General features: G+C 41.0%; 1 protein-coding gene across 2 annotated transcripts in view; it reads right to left on the bottom strand.

The window, feature by feature from the left end:
- Window positions 1-2,528: 2,528 nt before the first annotated feature.
- vegfc (vascular endothelial growth factor c) overlaps window positions 2,529-18,242 on the bottom strand; it is a 46,898-nt gene continuing 31,184 nt past the window's right edge. Inside the window, exons 4-7 of one of the 2 annotated variants that reach the window (XM_020637764.3) lie at window positions 14,799-14,938; window positions 8,730-8,878; window positions 6,351-6,660; window positions 2,529-3,139 (exon numbers count right to left, since the gene is read on the bottom strand). In XM_020637764.3, coding sequence (XP_020493420.1) covers window positions 3,031-3,139; window positions 6,351-6,660; window positions 8,730-8,878; window positions 14,799-14,938 — 708 coding nt within the window. In that variant the 3' untranslated portion in view covers window positions 2,529-3,030. Of the gene's footprint in view, window positions 3,140-6,350; window positions 6,664-8,729; window positions 8,879-14,798; window positions 14,939-18,242 lie in introns of both variants that reach the window. The other variant, XM_020637763.3, reaches the window with a different exon arrangement.

Raw genomic sequence — 18,242 nt, 5'->3', positions numbered from 1 at the left:
ACATGTACTAATGGAGAGATGTCAGAGTGATGGAGCAGCCCACAGCAGGTGCTCCTGGGGAGGGGGTTTGGTGCCTTGCTCAGGGGAACCTCTGCAGTGCTCAGGCAGCTCTACAGCTACCAGACCAACTTCCATATTTGGTCCACACCAGGACTTGAACCAGCAACCCTTTGGTTCCCAACGCAAGTCCCTACAGACTGAGCTACTGCCACCCCAATTTAGTATAACTGATCTCACTGATCATACAGTTACATGTTGGATGTTAGCCACTTTTACTAAAGCTGCAGTGTCATGTGTGTGGATTCTTATAAAGGATCGCACACTCCATTTACCACTGAACTATAAAAACAACTGATGTTTAGAGCTCTTCCTGGATCTGATTTAAGTACAACTAACATTTTTATTTTCAGCATAAATAACTTAAATAATAATAATAATCGTCTTTCCACTTATATTCCAAGTAACATAATTGTGTGTGAGTGTGTTCAATAACACTTAAAACTTAAGCTTAGTTTATTTTGATGTCTGACTTTGCCGGTGACACACAAAAACCGCAGACAAGGAAAAATACACAGACTCATACACACACATTGGCTTGGTTGACATGAGAGGTGATGGTGGTTCAACAACTAACATTCTACATCTGGAGTGGATTATCAAGTATATCAACCTTTGGAGCACTGTGTCCTCTGTGCGCGCGCGCATGCGCGCGCACGCGCACACACACACACACACACACACACACACACACACACACACACACACACACACACACACTACACATTCTTACCTCCCTCCACACTTCTGCAGTATAGGAGTAAGAATGAAAACACCCACAGATGCTCACATGTGATGCCTTAGTGTGCTGTACAGTGCTGTCTCTGAGAGTGTGTGTTTCAGTACATGTGTGTGAGTATGTGTGTACATGTGTGTACATGTGTGTACATGTGTGTCTATGATTAAGCACCAGTATGGCAGAGAAGCAGAGACAGATTGTAGAACAAGAAAGGAGGAGCCTTTACTTTTCTTTCTTTTCTACTCTTCAGAAGAGTAAGGTAACATATGATGTTGCGGTCCGTGTACAAAGTATAATTCATTTGCAGTAGTTCATGTTGTATAATGAAACATGCCAGTTTAAGGGGTATTGGCTAATTTCCTTGTCCGACTTGGCGAATGCGAATATATGTTAATATACTCAGCCTAACGTTGTTAACGCTTTGACTGTATTATTGTTGCTTTGTACAAGGACTTGCAAAGCTATTCAGCGCAACTTGTTGCATTAGCCAACTTACACAAATGAAAATTGAACCAAGGAAGTCAACAACCAGAAACATACACAGCTCCCCTTCAAAATAAAAGCTGTGCGTTTTGAATTGCTTATGTTTCCATAAAGGACAAACTTTTTTTCTTTAAGCATACTGTGTATTCTCAGGTTTTTTACATTTTTAGCAGAGAGTTTGCAGGTGAGGTGAGGTATTTGTGGTTTAAAGTAGGTTTAAATTTTTTAATACATGGGGGAAGTTTTAACGTTGTTGGCGAAAAATATTCCCTGAAGTTAACAGTTTTAACAGCATTGAAATACATCGCTCTGCTGCATTATTTGATCTTGTTTAATCTGAACTTCGTCTACTAAGTGGAAATGACTTGTTGAAACAGTTTTTTCTCAAATGCACCACAGCCTGACAAATGTAGTGTACTGTAGCCAACCGACACTCGGGCTGTAGCTCTGGTCAGTGGCTACTGCCATCAGGCCTAATGCTGCACAATGACCCAAAAGTAAACAACAGGACAGTGGAAGAATGGCATCCCGTAGCTCGGCGCAACTTGGCAGCATCTATAAAATGGACATTAAGTTATATGTCGCCTGTGTTCGATTAAACTGGCATATCGACCGGAGCAAGTGGAACATTAAGCACAGGCATGTGGATGTTAACCTGCAGGGGGGACTGAAGTCTGGTGTTGTTAGCAATGCTAATGTTAGCTACGCTCGTCAAACCTGTTTGACACCATTTACAGACGGCCAAATTCAACCCACAATGCACTGCTTTATGGTTCACTTTCCTTTTTGGGTCCAGAAAAAGGGTTCTCACCTACAGCGAGCCGAACTCTGCTGCACTTGGAAGCGAACCGAGAGCCCCGTTTTTAAGCGGACAACAGTTACTTTGGTCCGGCCCAGAATTTGTTAGAGCATTCACACCATCACAAACCAAACAAACTATCCGTCAAAGCGCACAAGACTTTGTTTCAAACGGACCAAATGTCTCAGGTGTGAATGCATCCTGAGAGTGCAGACTGATGTTCCCATAAAACACGCATTAACAACACTTATATGACAACAATAAAGCATCTTTCTAAGTGGAAATAAAAAAACTGCAAATGAGGTCAGAGTGGTGATGATATATATCCAAGCTGCATTTTCATTGTGTAGTGTTCCCTATGAGAAAACAATACATCTGTGCAGCGTAGTGCAAAGTGTGTTGCTGAGGTGGATAAAGAGCAGAAAATATCACCCGAGCAGATAAACCTAGTTAACAGTATAAAACATTCAGTATACTTTATTTTACACATATACTTTACATGATACAAAAATATTGATCACAGTGTATTTTCATGGAAAAGGATTGAAACTGCAATAAACAGAGCTTGAACAATAACATTTAATAAATTATATAATCAATATTTGACATAAGAATAATAAGACATAATTAATACAAAACCCCCCGAATATTTTAAAACACATATTTTAGACAACATTTATAACAAGTGTCTACTCTCTTTTAGTTTGTACTTCCATTTCCGGGCTCCGGTAAGCCGCTCTCCCATTAAAATGTCTTCATAGCCGCTTCAGTGCATATCCCACCTTCAAATTTTCAGAGTTCCCAAATCTGCTGTCCAATCATCGATTTCTCCCCATGTTCACCAGGGTCCGCTCGTTTAGCTGCCTCACAGCTGGTTTGGATAGCAGGTCTACAGGGGCTGGGTGATCAGGTCTACTTGTTCAGTTTTTTTTAATCTGCACGTTTGCATCTTTTAGTCCAGCCGCCTCCAGTGGGACGGTACGCAGCGACACACTTCCTCACTGAAGGAGAAACCTGGCTCACACCGTCGCCTCCTTACTTCACAGGGAGGCCGGAGACAACTGTGACGAAAGAGAAAATCAGGATTAAGCTTAATTTAAAAAAATAAATAAAAACATGTCTAGAGCAGGCCTTGTTCGGCTGTTGAAAATTGGAAACTTGATTGTTTGATACTAGTATTTGGTCTATTTAACAAGACTGTATATAAAATGGACGTAATCTCAGGCCCAGAGACCTTTAGTAGCAGTTCGTTTACACGACAACAGTGGATTGGGTGCCTGGAAAGGCTAAGGTTTCCAGAATCCAAACTTTTGAAAACGGCATCGTCTCCATCATTGTGTAAACTGACAATATTTTTGCAGTTTTGGGTCGCTTGGAGTAGCAACCCCACCTCATAGTCCATCCACACAAACGCTTGTGTGTTAGCCATTTTTGTATGTCAACACCTCACTGCTTAGTATGTGCGCAGGGGCGTGTTGTTTCATTACAAAGTCATACCGCCAGCTACTGATCTGGCATGTATAGGCTACTATAGGGTTTTTAATAATTTTTTGTGGGTCCTTGTTCATGGTTGATGTTATGAAAACCTTGTCATCTGAATGCATTACTTTTATGAAAACGGAAACAAAGAACTTGTTGAGCAAGAGTGCAGTACTGGTGCCGTTCAGAGAAGACAATGAAAGCAGAGGAGGAGTCTGGACATCTTTTAGCTTAAATAGCTAATTGGAAGTAGGAGTTGACAGGTGATTGTGGATAATGACGCTTATCAAGTGTAATATCAATACAGCCCGAGTTGACAGCCTGAACTAGCTCGCAGGCATGGCCTCATTCATGAATAACTCCTAGCCTTAATAAATTCAAAATGGATGACCTATAACAAAAGTAGAAGGACCCCCTACAGTTTATACAAATAAAGAAATTAGCTCGATATCAAATGGTCGCTTTAAGAATATAGCCATGACTGTTGGATGTGGTCTTCTGTTTCCAGGGAGCAGGTTCTCAGTACTGCCAAACACTGCTGCAAATGATTGAGAACCACTAACTGCTTTCTTGTGTGTTCTTAAGGTCAAAGGTTTCTACCAAGGTTTTGGTTTCTTCGCAGTAAAAACTACAACCTTCAGAACAACTGTGATTTACCGCCAACTCCTGAACCACCTCTCCTCCCACCAGAACAGAACGTCAAAGTTAAGGATCCATAATACAGTTTGACTTGTATGTTGTTCTTTGGACTCATAAGGAAGGATTTTCGTCCCTCAGAAGAATACAATTTAGTTTGGACTTTGTAACTTTGGATATGAAAATTGGTGTTTTAGCCAGTATTGGCAACAAAATAAGAAACTTGAATGCCACAAACGTTAGTATTGACTTTCAAACCTGTTATCTGTTAAACCCTAGCCCAGAGTAAATGCCTGATTATTTAACCTTCATATCCACAGTATTCCAAAGAACTCAAAGCATTGAAGGGGTTGGTTCTTTATTACGTAGCACTTACGCACTTCATCAACATCACAAAGATTCTGGGACTGCCGTGTAATTGCCTCAGCTTTTCTGGCTTCACGGGGTGTCAATTGGTGGATGACAGAATATTTCGTCATGGCTACTTAAAGTGACCCATGAACCCATGATGAAATACACAGAAGAGTTCAAAGAGACACACACACTCTCTTTTAAACACACCAGTGCCAGAACCCAGGCACTAGATTCCTACTGCTACATTACACTCATAAATCACTCTCAAACAGGGTCACAAAGGGTCAACACTGGACGGGGTGGATGGATGTGTGTGTATGTGTGTGTGCTTCCTCCCTCGTCGGGAGAGGAAATGGTTAAGTGACAGCTAGGAGAAGTCATTAGCACATGGAGGTCTTGTATTACAAACCAGGTTCACTGCAATAACCAGCTACCACTGCCACACCAGTGCTTTCCCCTTGCTAAACACACCCACCAACATCACCAGTGTGTCAATGTGTGTGTTAGAGTGGGGTTGACTTCTCTAGGATGATGCAACCAAAAAGCCCTGAACCTTAGCCACAAGATATCATTCATGCCAGTTAGTGAGTAATTAAACTAACTGGTCAGCAAAACCTAAAACACACAACACAGGAAATCAAAGGAATACACTGATGATGACTAAAAAAGTAATCCTATGTCAAAGTCACCTTGTAGAAGAAAAGTTGATTTCCTGATTATATTTCTGTCAGCAATCAGGATAAGGCAGTATGTCCTCTAGATACCACAAACATAGTCATGAATTGGGTCTGTGAATTACATTTAATTGAGTATTTATGTGATGATCAAATAAAAATATAGTTCTAATTACAGCGATAAAAGACCCTGACTCTTGGTGATAACCAACAGCATCTGATGTCTAGTTAGAAAATAAATGGAAAAACAAATGGCTTATGGGATGGATAGATGACTAGGTGGATGGACCAATTGAAGAAATAGAAATTGGTTGAATGTACAGACAGATGGATGGATGGATGGATGGATGGATGTATAGGTGGACCAATTGAAGAAAAGGGATTGGATAGGCAAATAGTTGGATGAAAAAGGACGGATGGACGGATGAAGATAAATATGACAAAACATTATGGAATACAAAAATGGAAAAATTATGGATTTATTGACTGTAGATATAAATTGTCGTGCTATAATGGGTAAAAATAGTTGGATTGTTAGATGGCCAGATGTATCACAGAATGGATATACTGTACAAAGAGCTGGATGGATGATTAGATAAACAAACAAACAAATTAGTTTTGGCAGATTGATGGATGAAATAGATGGATGAGTGGAGTAAGATGCCAGAAGTATAACTGAATGGACATACACAAATAGAATGATGGGTGGTTAAATGGGTTGGATAGGTAGAAAAGCAAAGGGTTGGTTGATGTTTTTTTGTTTTGTTTTTGGTGCTGTACATTCTTAAAGCAGCCAAACACCCCTCCTTTGTTTCAACAAATACTTGGCACTGTCTCATGAAATCATCTGAAAATGTTTCTGTCCTCTGCAGGAATTTCCCGTCTCTAACAACTAAAGACTTTCTCCAAGAGATGAGAAACAACAGCAGAAAAAACAAGGGGAGGTTTCGTAATTTGGACGAGAGAGGGTAAGTTTTTGGCAAATGGCGGCTCATGATTGCACTAATGTAAACTTGTTTACTGTTTATATCTACTGTATTTTTATGGGTTTGAATAACATAATTAGGCCTATCGTTTTAATTCTCATTTTTTATACCAATGTTGGCAGTTGTTCAGTGACAGGACTTACCTGCATGTGGCTGGATGAAACCTTCGTCCTTTTAGGAAACACTTGTTGGGTGACTCGTTACATTCGCAGGAACATTTTGCTTTATTGAGTGGCTGGTGCCTCGGACACGTCTTGATACACGCGCACTGACAGGTGTCCTTGTTGAACACGTGGTTCAGCGGGCAGGAAAGGGGCGGGGAGATGTTGCAAACACACTTGCAGGTGTTGCGGTCGAGGTGTCGGTGAGGGCCACAGTCTTGCGTTTGATCCCTGTGCTGACACACACACTGACAGGTTTCCACATCCAGCTCCTTATCAGGGCCGCATACATCTGCTGAGAAAATGTTTGTGGAGATGGAGAAACAAAGCTGGTGTCTTAAATGACTGGTCACAGAGAGTCACATTTTAGTATGTGTCTAAACTCTAAAAGTGGGACCATAGTTCGTCATATATAATGAGTAAATTCAAAGTTATTAAATAAAATATTCAAACAAAACTAAAAGAAATGTTGAAAAAGAACATGTAGCAGCTTGTGGAAATTTGATGATACAGATTGAAATGACTTATTGGCAACACAGTTTGTGAAGTCTTGATTTAAAAAACAATACAATAAAATTGAATAAAGGGTCACATAGTGCTGATGCACTGTGGGTTTTCTGAAAATACTGTTCTTGATTCAGTGTGACATTCGCTGGCAGAGGTACGTTTTCTGTAACACACACACCCACAGAGACACACAGACAGACATGCACCAAAACAAACAAACAAAAAAAACAGTAATAACTGGACTGGACATTTTATGTTCCCTTTGGAAATGTTGAATAAAAGCCATGTTGGAAGAAAAAAAATAAGAATTTAAACGTTGTCATTGTTTTTCTAGGGCTCTTGCTCAAAGCTACTGGTGGGAAGTAAAATTTAGAACGTTTTTGAGTTTTGCCACGTATCCATTTTGAATATAATACAAATCCTGCAACCGCAAGCATTTCTGACACAACCATAAGATGGCAGCAGTCATCACCTATGAGTCGCTGGATTGGTGTTTACATGCAAGCACTTGTTTGTTTTCTAACTTATTATTGGCTAACCCAGTCCATGAGGCCATGACCACCAGGCCTGGTTACCTTCCTATGTAAGCCTATCAGCTTGGACTGAACCCTGATGCCTTTGCCTGTGGGTGGGGGGGTCCACTACAGCTCCATGACGTTCTTTCAGACTGACCCCAACTGGGCCCCAAGACAGCTGGACCGCCATTATTCAGGCCACTTATATAATACAGTTTTGTGATTTTTTTTTTATTTTTTTTTTTTTATGAAACACACAAATTTCCTCAACCAGACTTGTGTTTCTTGGTTTGTTTTCCAAACCAAAGCCTGCACTATAAAACATGTCCTTCTATCTCGCAAGTGTGTGTCTGTGTGCGTCAGTATCTGTGGAATCTGCTACTCTGGGGTCTCCGCATTCTTCTGTGACTCATTTGTTTACACTCCGTTATCACACACACACACACACACACACACACACACACACACACACACACACACACATACACACACACACACACAGAGGGACTTACAAACACACTCACTCACACACACACTTTCGTGATTCGGACTCTCTCACCAAACACATTTCAGCCATAAATACTCCTCATTGAATACAAGAACATTCTCCTGTCAAAAAGACTAACACAGAGGAAGATGGCTTTACCAACAGTGTGTGCGTGTGTGTGTTAGTTTTAGTGTTGTCATGTTTGTGTGTGTGCTTACTACACTCTTAAAGGACACAATAACAGGCGTGTTTGTTTTCAGGTCGGCCGAGAAATCGCTTCACTGTTTGCCTACAGAAGTGTCCAAACTGAGCTCCAAAAACTTGATTGAATGCAGAAACTATTTTTTATGATTTAATAATTTATTTCCATGTATTGATGGATGACACCTGTTGATCATGAAGGGTGTATTTTAGCAGGCACGTACAGATGGGGGAGCTTAGAGTGCTCGAGCACCTGCCCGTTTGCCCCTGACATCCAAGGTGCCCCTTGTTCAGGCTTTTTTTTTTTTTGAAGGGGGCAGGTATGAATGCCTGATCACTACCTCTATCAAGAAAAACAAAATAACAAAAAAAGTAATTTGGCCATAGAGCTGGCAGCAGATCGTTTACAGCACATGATAACCTTTCACCCGAGGTCACATGTGAAGTGATGGCTGGATGCAGCTGCGAGTGCGACAGATAGGTCTCACAAAAATAAAATGAGTCCTTCAGTAAAATGGGAGGGGATCGAGATGTCGTGTCACAGAAATGGTCGGCAAGGCAAAATACATTTTCTAGAAAAATCTAGAAACTCACCATGAATTAAAAAATGGTCTCTGCTTGTGAGACTATGCAAAAAAAGAAGGCACTTACCGAGGTGCTGCTGTGAGGGCCTTGGAGGGGGCAGTGGTGGGGGAGGCGGGTTGTGGTGGTGTAGGTTTGTGCCTGTTATGCTGACACATCGACACTGCCCGCTGCTCCACGTCTGACCAGGAGAGCACGTCCTGTTGGCGATCGGACACCTTCAATGGAAAGAGACATTTCTTTGTCAGGCACTTACAGTATCTCATGGTAAGTTTTTGTTTAGTCATTAAAGAATCCCTTATCATATGTTCAATATGATAAGTTATTGTCATATCATTCATTAAATTACAGTAGAGCTCTCAGCATTAACGTGTTAATTGTGATGCGATTAGGATCTAAAATAATCATATTCATTTCTTTTAATTACAGTAGTCCCAGGCTGCGTTGTCCCTTTCAGCATGCCTCAATTAAAGCCACTGTACATCTTCCTATTGGGCGGCAGTAGCTCACTCTGTAGGGACTTGGGTTAGAAACCACAGGGGTGCCAGTTCAAGTCCCAGTGTGGACCAAATATGGAACTTGGTCTGGTGGCTGGAGAGGTGCCAGATCATGCCAAGGTGCCCCTGAACAAGCCACCAAAACCCTTACCCAGCTCAGGAACACCCACTGTGGGCAGCTCCATTACTCTGACATCATTAGTGCATGTCCATAGGATCCTGTTTGTGCATATGCATATTTCAGCCTATATGTGTGTTGCATGATTAACAGAGTGTAAAAACAGAATTTATACTTCTACTTTACTTAACTGATCCTTGAGGGGATCAATAAAGTAAAAATCTTAAATCTTAAACTTAAATCTTCCTTCAGCCGCAGTGATGGAAAATAACGACACTGCTGCTCCTTTGAATGACTCATATCTCTTCAAAAAATTCACAGACTGCTCAGTCGACAAGTCAAAGGTAATATTCACCAATAACTTGTAATATCAAACAATTCACTTTTACTCCGTTTCCTTTACCTGTTTGAAATTTACTTTTTGATCTGTAGCGAGCTGCTTTTTTCTAGGTTCAGTTAATATCATAACTTTCAGTCTACAGGAGGTTCCTCATCTTTCAAAATGAAAGCAGGAAGTTAAGTACCCTTAGCTAAAGACAGTACAAAATACAAAATAAAAGCATGACAAAAATGGTTTTGAAATGCAAATAATGGAATTTCAAACATGTGATTTATCGAGATTTACTACTGGAATTAAGTAATTATTTATGTTTTAAACAATTATTTTTTTGTCAGCACTCATTACAGTTTATAGAAACAGGTTTGTAGTTTTTACTGGACAGGGCAGCTTAAACATGTGGTTGGAACGGGACTAAATGGGACATAAGGTAACAAATTCTAAATTTGACATATCACAAAAACATATAGCCTACTGCATCAACATCAATCAATTTTTTTGTTTGTCATGTAATCAAAACTTTCATTTTAAGGGTTAAAATCCCCAAAACATTTAAAGATTTGGTCGTTCTAATCAGGAATTAAGTTGATTAAAAGTGGGGAAAAATATTTATCAATAATATTTTTACTAGAGTTTTTTGATGTGGACATTTTTGTCCTCAATGGCTTATTATTAGGATTATTGTTTTATATTTACAGATCATCTATTGATTGACACCAGAGGGTTAAGACTGCCTTTCAGAGGATGTTAAGTTTTCTATTTAATGGGTGTGGTATTCAAGTCCGACATAATCCACAAATCCAGTTCAATGTCACCAGGAAGAAGCCGAGAACACAGTCTTCTCAATATCTCTTTTAACGAAGGCCAAAATAAAATGCCTCATTGGTTTCTTTCTCGACCTCCAAAGCGGCCTTGGGTAAGAAAATGGGATTTTAACATATTAAAGAAATGTGATTCCTCAAATATCTGTGCATGTGAATGTAACTCTCATTGTCCAAGCAAAGACTTTTCAGTGATTCTTGGACAGATAAACTGCTTGATCAAAGCGGGATTTCTTGGGTCAGCTTCAAACGGATGGTCAGGAGGGAGAGGGAGGAATCACAAGATTATCTTTAATGAGATGATTTCAAACAAAAAGAAGATAGCTCTGCGATTTCTTCTCACTGTGTTTGGATTCAGAAATGCTGACACACAGCAGCAGGTATTCTGATGCTGTGAAGTCTCCTTTTTAGAGAAGGTGACACGATGGTGTCACAGCTATCGAAGCAGCAGGTACAAACACAAGGTTGAACGGCCTCACACACTTTAGGAACACACACACAAAATATAAGTAAGGATGGTAAGACATATACCTCGTGTTTAATGCTGTTTGACAAACATTAGCATGCTTAAAAGATCAACTACAAATGAAAATCTGATAAACATTGTTGATGCTGTCAATCTGGTCAATAGAAAACATTTACATCTAAGACACTAAACTTACTGAGCCTCTGACTCAACTAACAGTGAGTAAATAAGACAGTAAGTATCCCAAGCCCCAATTTCCACATACTAGCCACAGTCCTTCAGCGCCACACTGCCGTATTTCACTACCCACTATAGTCAATCATTGTGTTTTCACAGCGGGCACAGCGGTCCATTTCCGGAGCGTGCCAGCAGCGTCACTACGCTCTGTTCCGTTTCAAATACTCTGAGAGTCTATTACGATGCAGTCAAGCCTTAAGCTCAGCCATCATGACGTCTTTATACATTCATGTTGATTCTGCGATAATATTGGTGTCACAGTCTGTGAGTTCACATTGCATTACAAGCACGGCACAGCGTGAGCTCCACATACACGAAGTCAAACAAGCACACACACACACACACACAGCGCTGCTCTCCTGCTGGGCTAGATGATTCAACTGGTTTATCAGAAGCTGAACCCAACGAAGTTTTGGCAACCGCGCCATTCTCTATTGTTATCAAGCCAACTCTACACAGCAAGAATCATATCATAAATTAGCTCAGTGTCATTAATATGTTTTCTATCTGAAGATAATAAAACTATCTTTTCCTTTCACACAGAAATGCCATTGTTTGTAGATTCATCAACATCGTGTTTGATTGTATTAGGCTTCAACAGAAAGGTTGAAAAAAAGAGACAAATTCGTTCTTACAGAAATATAATATAGTTCAGTTGATGAAAAAGCTGAAAGGAAACCGATTGGAGACAAACAAACCTCTCCAATCATCAAACAGAGTCCTCTGGGGTCGACTTCAGAGGTGGAGGAGACGTTCTGATATCTCTCTGTTTGCTTTGGTCACGTGACCTCCATATTTGTTTTCTCTGGTAAGTTTCTTCCTCTGCTCTTTCCCCGCTCTGCTTTATCATTATTTTTTATCCTTTCACTTATTTCAGTCCATCGTTTTCTTGTAGCAGCAACCATTTTTCTTGAATAAAAAACACAGTTTTGCCACAAAAGTTGTGGGCTGTCACACTGGTCTTGTAATCCTGTTGATTCAATAATAAATAGATTTTTTTCAGAGAAACCGTAAAACTTCAAATAAAAGCCCATTCCAGTTTGAGTCTCGTTTACTAGCCTGGTGTTACAGCAGGTCTCAGTTGGAGGCCTGTGTGTGCATTTAGTGTTAATCATTTTGTGGATCAGCTGTTGACCAGATGGATCAATGTATAGATGGACCAGATGTGCCATGTATAGAGGCTGTAGTCCTTCTGGTGGGCAGCCCGGGTTCAAGTCCGACCGGTGGCTCATTTCCTGCATGCCATTACCGGCTCTCTCCTGATTTCCTAATCTATCCACTGGCCTATCAAAAAGATGGCAAGAAGCCCAAAAATAAAGCTTTAGAAAAAATGATTAAAAACAGTTTGCAGATTAAAATTATATTAACAAGCATGTCTCTCTCTCTCGCCCCCAAAGTGCAGCAGGTTGGTATGAATGGGCTCTCTTAAAAAGTAATATCAAATCAGTGATATGTAGCCTAATTCTATTTTTTTTTACACATTTAAATATTCTTTCTGGTGTAGGTTTTCTGGTGAAAATCTTTGCTGTGAACCAGTTTTGATTAAAAAATAATAAAATGCATGTCTTGTATTGACGCATGTCCCAAATAAGGACAGGATCATTTTATTGATTTAAGTTAAAAAAAGCCTGTGCTTAAAGTTTTCGGTATGGGGACTATTAAGAATACTCTTACAGTATGTAGCTAAAGCTGACGTACACTGTACATGGTATTAAAGTTGAGGTGGAATGTCAGTTCACACTGTACGACTGATTCACATTACAACGCAGGAGCAAAACTCATGATTTATGTGCGCACAGCCTGATTGTCGGATATAACCTGAGAGCTCACACTGTACGAGTGACATGGGGAGGGAGTTGTCTTATTAGCATGGCCAATGTGTTTGATTGTTTTAAAAAATGTGGTATCGAAAAGTACCAAAGTAAAAGTTGTGATATCTTATCTCCTCAGAGCTGGTAAACATCTAGTCCAAAAGTCTGCTGCTGAAGTGAAAAAGTTACATGTGCAACAAATAGGCCAAAAGACTTTCTAGTTAATAACCTCCTCAGTCATGAAATGTTGATGTTGTTGAATTTAATAAACGTAGAAATTATTCAATCAATAAATTTTGATTATGGACGTTAATGAAAACAAACTCCAGCCTGATTCTGAATTACTCCAGAAACCAGAGACCATGTTTGGATTTCCACAAACTGCCAAGACTAATAAACTGCCTCTAAAATACTACACACACACACACACACACACACACACACACACACACACACACACACACACACACACACACACACACACACACACACACACACACACAGGTACACACATATAAAACAGCACAATGTGAAAACCGGCTGTCTAAAAGGCAACATTTAGGGAAGCGCTGGCTCGGACACAGACGGCAGGCGAGTGTGTTTGCAGACAGACAAATTGTTTCAGGTTGTGAAAGAGCCAAAGTGTGTTTTCAATTATGGCTGCCGTGGCACAGACACACAAACAGACACACACAGTGACAGGGAGGCTCAGAGGAAAAAGAGGAAATTAAAAGAAGAAGATGGAGTGAGGACAAGACAGAGAGAGAGATTATTTGTGTAAAAGCCGGTGTGTTTCTCTCCTTTGAATTAATGTGAAACATGTGTGAGCTAAGTGTGTGTGTGTGTGATTCTTTAACTTGCCAAATGATTAGTAGGTGTGCAAATCTCTACAATGCGTTTCATTTTCCAGCCATAATGCAACATGTTGACATCACTGCTCCGTGTCTGTGTGTTTACTTTCAAGTGTGTGTTGCTAAATACCAGCAGACATTAACATTCCTTTAACGTCACAAGACACACGCACGCATGCACGCACACACAATCCACTGATCTAAATGCTGTGGAGGGTGTACGTGTGTGTCACTAAATTACTCATGCAAAGAAACTTTTAACACAAAATATTTTGAGAAAGACTCAGTGGTTGAGTCAAACTTCACACGCTCTTTCGCTAATCCCTAAACATTTCGGACACTACTCCGGCTGCCGATAATGACCTCATTACTGTCCCACAACTAAAACGTGCAGATTGACACCTATACTTTTCACAATGCATTGTGGGATACAATAAGTCCACTATATAGGGTATGATCATGCTCACTTCAGACACCACTGCAAACTGGTGTATTCACTATATAGGGCTCTAGCTATATAGTTAGTGGAGTGTGATTATGGACACAGCCAGAGGTTGCTATGGTGAGGTCATAAATCACAGCACCTCATGAAGGCATGCACTCAGAAACAAACACATTTAAAAGCTCTGCAGAGTTAATCGAGGGATCATCTGAAGTGTTTCCTCAAGTAACACCCCTGAACACACACCCAGCACAGGAAGCAACCACTGCAACAATACAGTCAAACACAAATGTGTGTGCGTGTGCGTGTGCGTGTGTGTGTGTGTGTGCGTGTGCGTGTGTGTGTGTGTGTGTGTGTGTGTGTGTGTGCCTCTGTGTGTGCCTCTGTGTGTGTGTGTGTGTGTGTGTGTGTGTGTGTGCCTCTGTGTGTGCCACTGTGTGTGTGTGTGTGTGTGTGTGTGTGTGCCTCTGTGTGTGCCACTGTGTGTGTGTGTGTGTGTGTGTGTGTGTGTGTGCGCCTCTGTGTGTGTGTGTGTGTGTGTGTGTGTGTGTGTCTTACTCAGGCAGGGCTCTCCTGATGATGCTGTGGACCTGTTTGTAGACGTCCAGTTTGGACAGACAGCTGCACTGGGTGTGGTTTGCCACGCTGATGGTCACTGGTTTGGTGCCCTGGGTGATCGGTACTGTGATCTCAAACAGCTGCAGAGAGAACGAAACAGAGAAGACAAAATGTCAGAAGCTGCGTTTCTGTTGTGTTGCACCAATTTAATTATGGCAAGCAAGGACACCTGACTGCTGATTCAAAGTTTTTGTTATTGGGCAGAAGAGGCACCTTTTGGAAAAACTCTGATCTGACACGTACGCATGATGGCTGTCCCATGGCCCCTGATTCTGTTTGGCAGAGTGTAGGGGGCAGTGTAGACAGACGAGATGTTACAGAATCAAAACAGGAGCAGGGACAGCAATTGGCAGAAAGTTTTTAAGACAAGCTCATACGCCAAGTCCTCAACCCTCCACATCTGTATGATGTGTCATTGTCACTGCACAGAAACAAACATGTCGCAATAGCTGACAACAGATAGGTTCCATTTTAGGAGTCAATGTGGAAACCTGCAAATCTCGTTGTCAAAACTAAATGACAACGAGATCTGTGTTTTGGTTCAACGAGGACTATCTCAATAGTCCTCGTTAGTCTCCTTCATTGAAACCTCTTAAAAAAGGCTCTTCTCCCAGCACTGGAGAGCAGCCCTCCCCTGGCAGCCCTTCAGCGTTCTGCCCACTCAGAAGCTTCAAGAGAGCTGGCCAATCAGAAGAAAGTGGGCACGTGGGGACGGGGGCCTTAAAGAGACAGCAGCTGAAATGAAACATTTCCGGCAGAGGCTAAAATGAGGGTTTTTATAGACGGCATGTATAAGAAAAATAAGGAGTTTTTTTTAGCAAATCATGCAAAGCTGCTCTACAGGAAAGGTTTCACAGACTGACAACATGAAAGCTGAAAATTAGTCTAATATGGGATCCGTAACTCTTTTTTTCTTACCTCATATATTTTACAGTGTACATACATTTCAAAAGGTATCCATCAGTGTTGTAGTTCTCAAATCCATGACTCGGACTTGTGCCTTGATTTTGAGGACTCGTGACTCAACTTGGGCATGGAGCACTTATGACTCTGACTTGGACTCGAGCATTTACTGAATTTGGACTCAAAAGATGGAGAGGAGGACTCCGACTTGTTTTCTGATAAAGACTGTGTTGATATTTTTGTTATGAGTAAAGGCGTGCACATGTATTCACCTGACTACATCACTGGTATCCATGCTGTACGTCTGTGTGTCTGTGTGTCTGTTTCCTTGTATTTAAGTGCAGCGACTTCAAGTGTATTCTTTGTTTTTGCACACATGTATCCTAATTGAATATATTAAAGATCATTTTTTGGGAAAGTCCCGAAGTTTACTTCAACTTGTCTAAGCTTTAAATTCAGTCAATAAAGAAATACTCCATCACAAGAAGCTGCTATTTCACACACTCTGTTAACAAAGGCCCCGTCATCAAGGGCCCTCAGCTTGGACTTCAACCTGCAGCTTAAATCACTGGGAAATCAGCACATTTTACACTGAATGCTGAGAATGTGAAGGATCGAACAAAAAGAGGAATGACGAGCTCGGCTTTAGTTTTCACACGGCACTGATGAAGAGTCTTACACAAGACTGCTGTAGAGAAAAGACGAGAAACTCTGAGAGACACTTCATTCAATCACAGTTTAACAACATGAAGAGAAACTAATTAGTCTCAATGACTTCATTCAGACCCTTAAACGGTCTCTCCTCCTCTCATCCTAATGAGGACATCATTAAAGCTGACCTCAGTCGCTTTGACCTGCTGAGGGCTCACTATGGGAACACAACACTCACACAAACACACACAAACACTTACACACACGAATTAAGAGAGTGCTTTAAGATCACGGTGACCACCAGTGGGTTCAAAAGTTCCCCTGCACACATTTCTTAAGCGGGGTAAACACTAAAGGATTTTGGTCCCAATTCCCCCTTCCTACAATCCTACACAGCCCTGATTTTTTTAAGGTTCTAAAGATGATCTAGTCAGATTTTCCCGTGGTGTGAGGTGTTTTAGGAGTGATCCAATCTGCTCATTGGAAGAACATCAGGGCCAGCTAATCAATTCCTACTCACCTCCAGACTATGTTCATGCCATCTGCATGACTTTGTCCATAGTTTTTGATTTTTTCTTCATTCATTTTTAGTATGAATTAATCCAAACACTTTTCTCCCTGCCTGTTGCCTGACAAGTTTTTTTACTCTGAAGCTCTGTTTGATGGTGAGCGATTTAGTGAGATTTCCATTTCTTAGAGTCAGGTCTCGGGTTGTTGGTTAATGAATCTGTTAGTGTGCGGTGTGCTGTTTAAGTCATATCATTGCTTTCCAGACAATTTAGGACCAAAACTGCTTAATCTATCTGTCGATGCATTATCAACATCTGTTGGCTCACTTGTCATTTACTTATTCTGCCTTTCCAAACTAACGCACCGCAGTGGTTTTATTGTCGAACATTATGCTTTAAAATTTTATAAACTTTTTTTTACCAGCAGACTTCGATCCCATGCCTTTGTAAAAATGAGGAAAATCATGACTGTATTTTACCATGAAGTGAACCAAATCTTGTGATGGTATCATATCGTTAAAATCCTACAATAGATTATTGACTTCATAAATGTCAGAAAGTTTGCGTCTTCCTGGTTATGACACAGTATAAAAGGATTTTTTAATGTAGAAAGAGCCAAACGCCTAAAGCAGGACAATTTTTAGATGAGATATGTAAGGTGTTGATTGCTCACTAAATTGCACGCTATACTATAGGATACATAGAAACGCCGGCACCTTCAGTTACTTTTTGTGACTGTAGCTTTTGACCAGGAGAAGATGTCCTCAGGTGGTGACCAACTTTTATCAGATGTGTCGAACCTGAACCACAACATCCTCCAGTTGGAGGGTCTGCAGTGGTGGCCAGTCACTGCCCATCTTCTCCTGGTTTCCAGCTCGTCTCCTCCAGCCTGAACCAAAGCCAGCAAGAGCATCTCTCTGCTGCTTCCCCCAACCTTTGAGCAGCCCTCCTATTCTCCCTTACTAATATTCCTAGGGATGTTAATGTGTTCCTCACAGACTACACAGAGAAACCCCTGCAGCCAACTTCCACTGGGAAAAGCCATGTCTGCCACCCTTTTTTTTTTCCTGCACCGTGGTCTTTGGTGGCTTTCCTCTCAGAGGCCTCCTCCCAGCCGTCTTCCCATTGAACCAGTTCGATCAGGTTGATCTACTTCCCCTCCTAAATTGCATGCAATTCTGCCTCAAAATCTTGTGCACAAATGGACATTTTATCCTGCTGATGGTGCAAAAGAAAGAGTTAGAGTGTCTTAAGGTCAAAAAGGTCAACACAGCTGGAGGGACAAACCAGCAGATGTTACCTGTAGTTGAGAAAAAATCCA

This window comes from Labrus bergylta, chromosome 1 (assembly GCF_963930695.1).
Source record: "Labrus bergylta chromosome 1, fLabBer1.1, whole genome shotgun sequence".
NCBI lineage: Eukaryota > Metazoa > Chordata > Actinopteri > Labriformes > Labridae > Labrus > Labrus bergylta.
The sequence above is the reverse complement of the archived record's forward strand: the minus strand, read 5'-3'. Positions and strand labels throughout refer to the sequence as shown.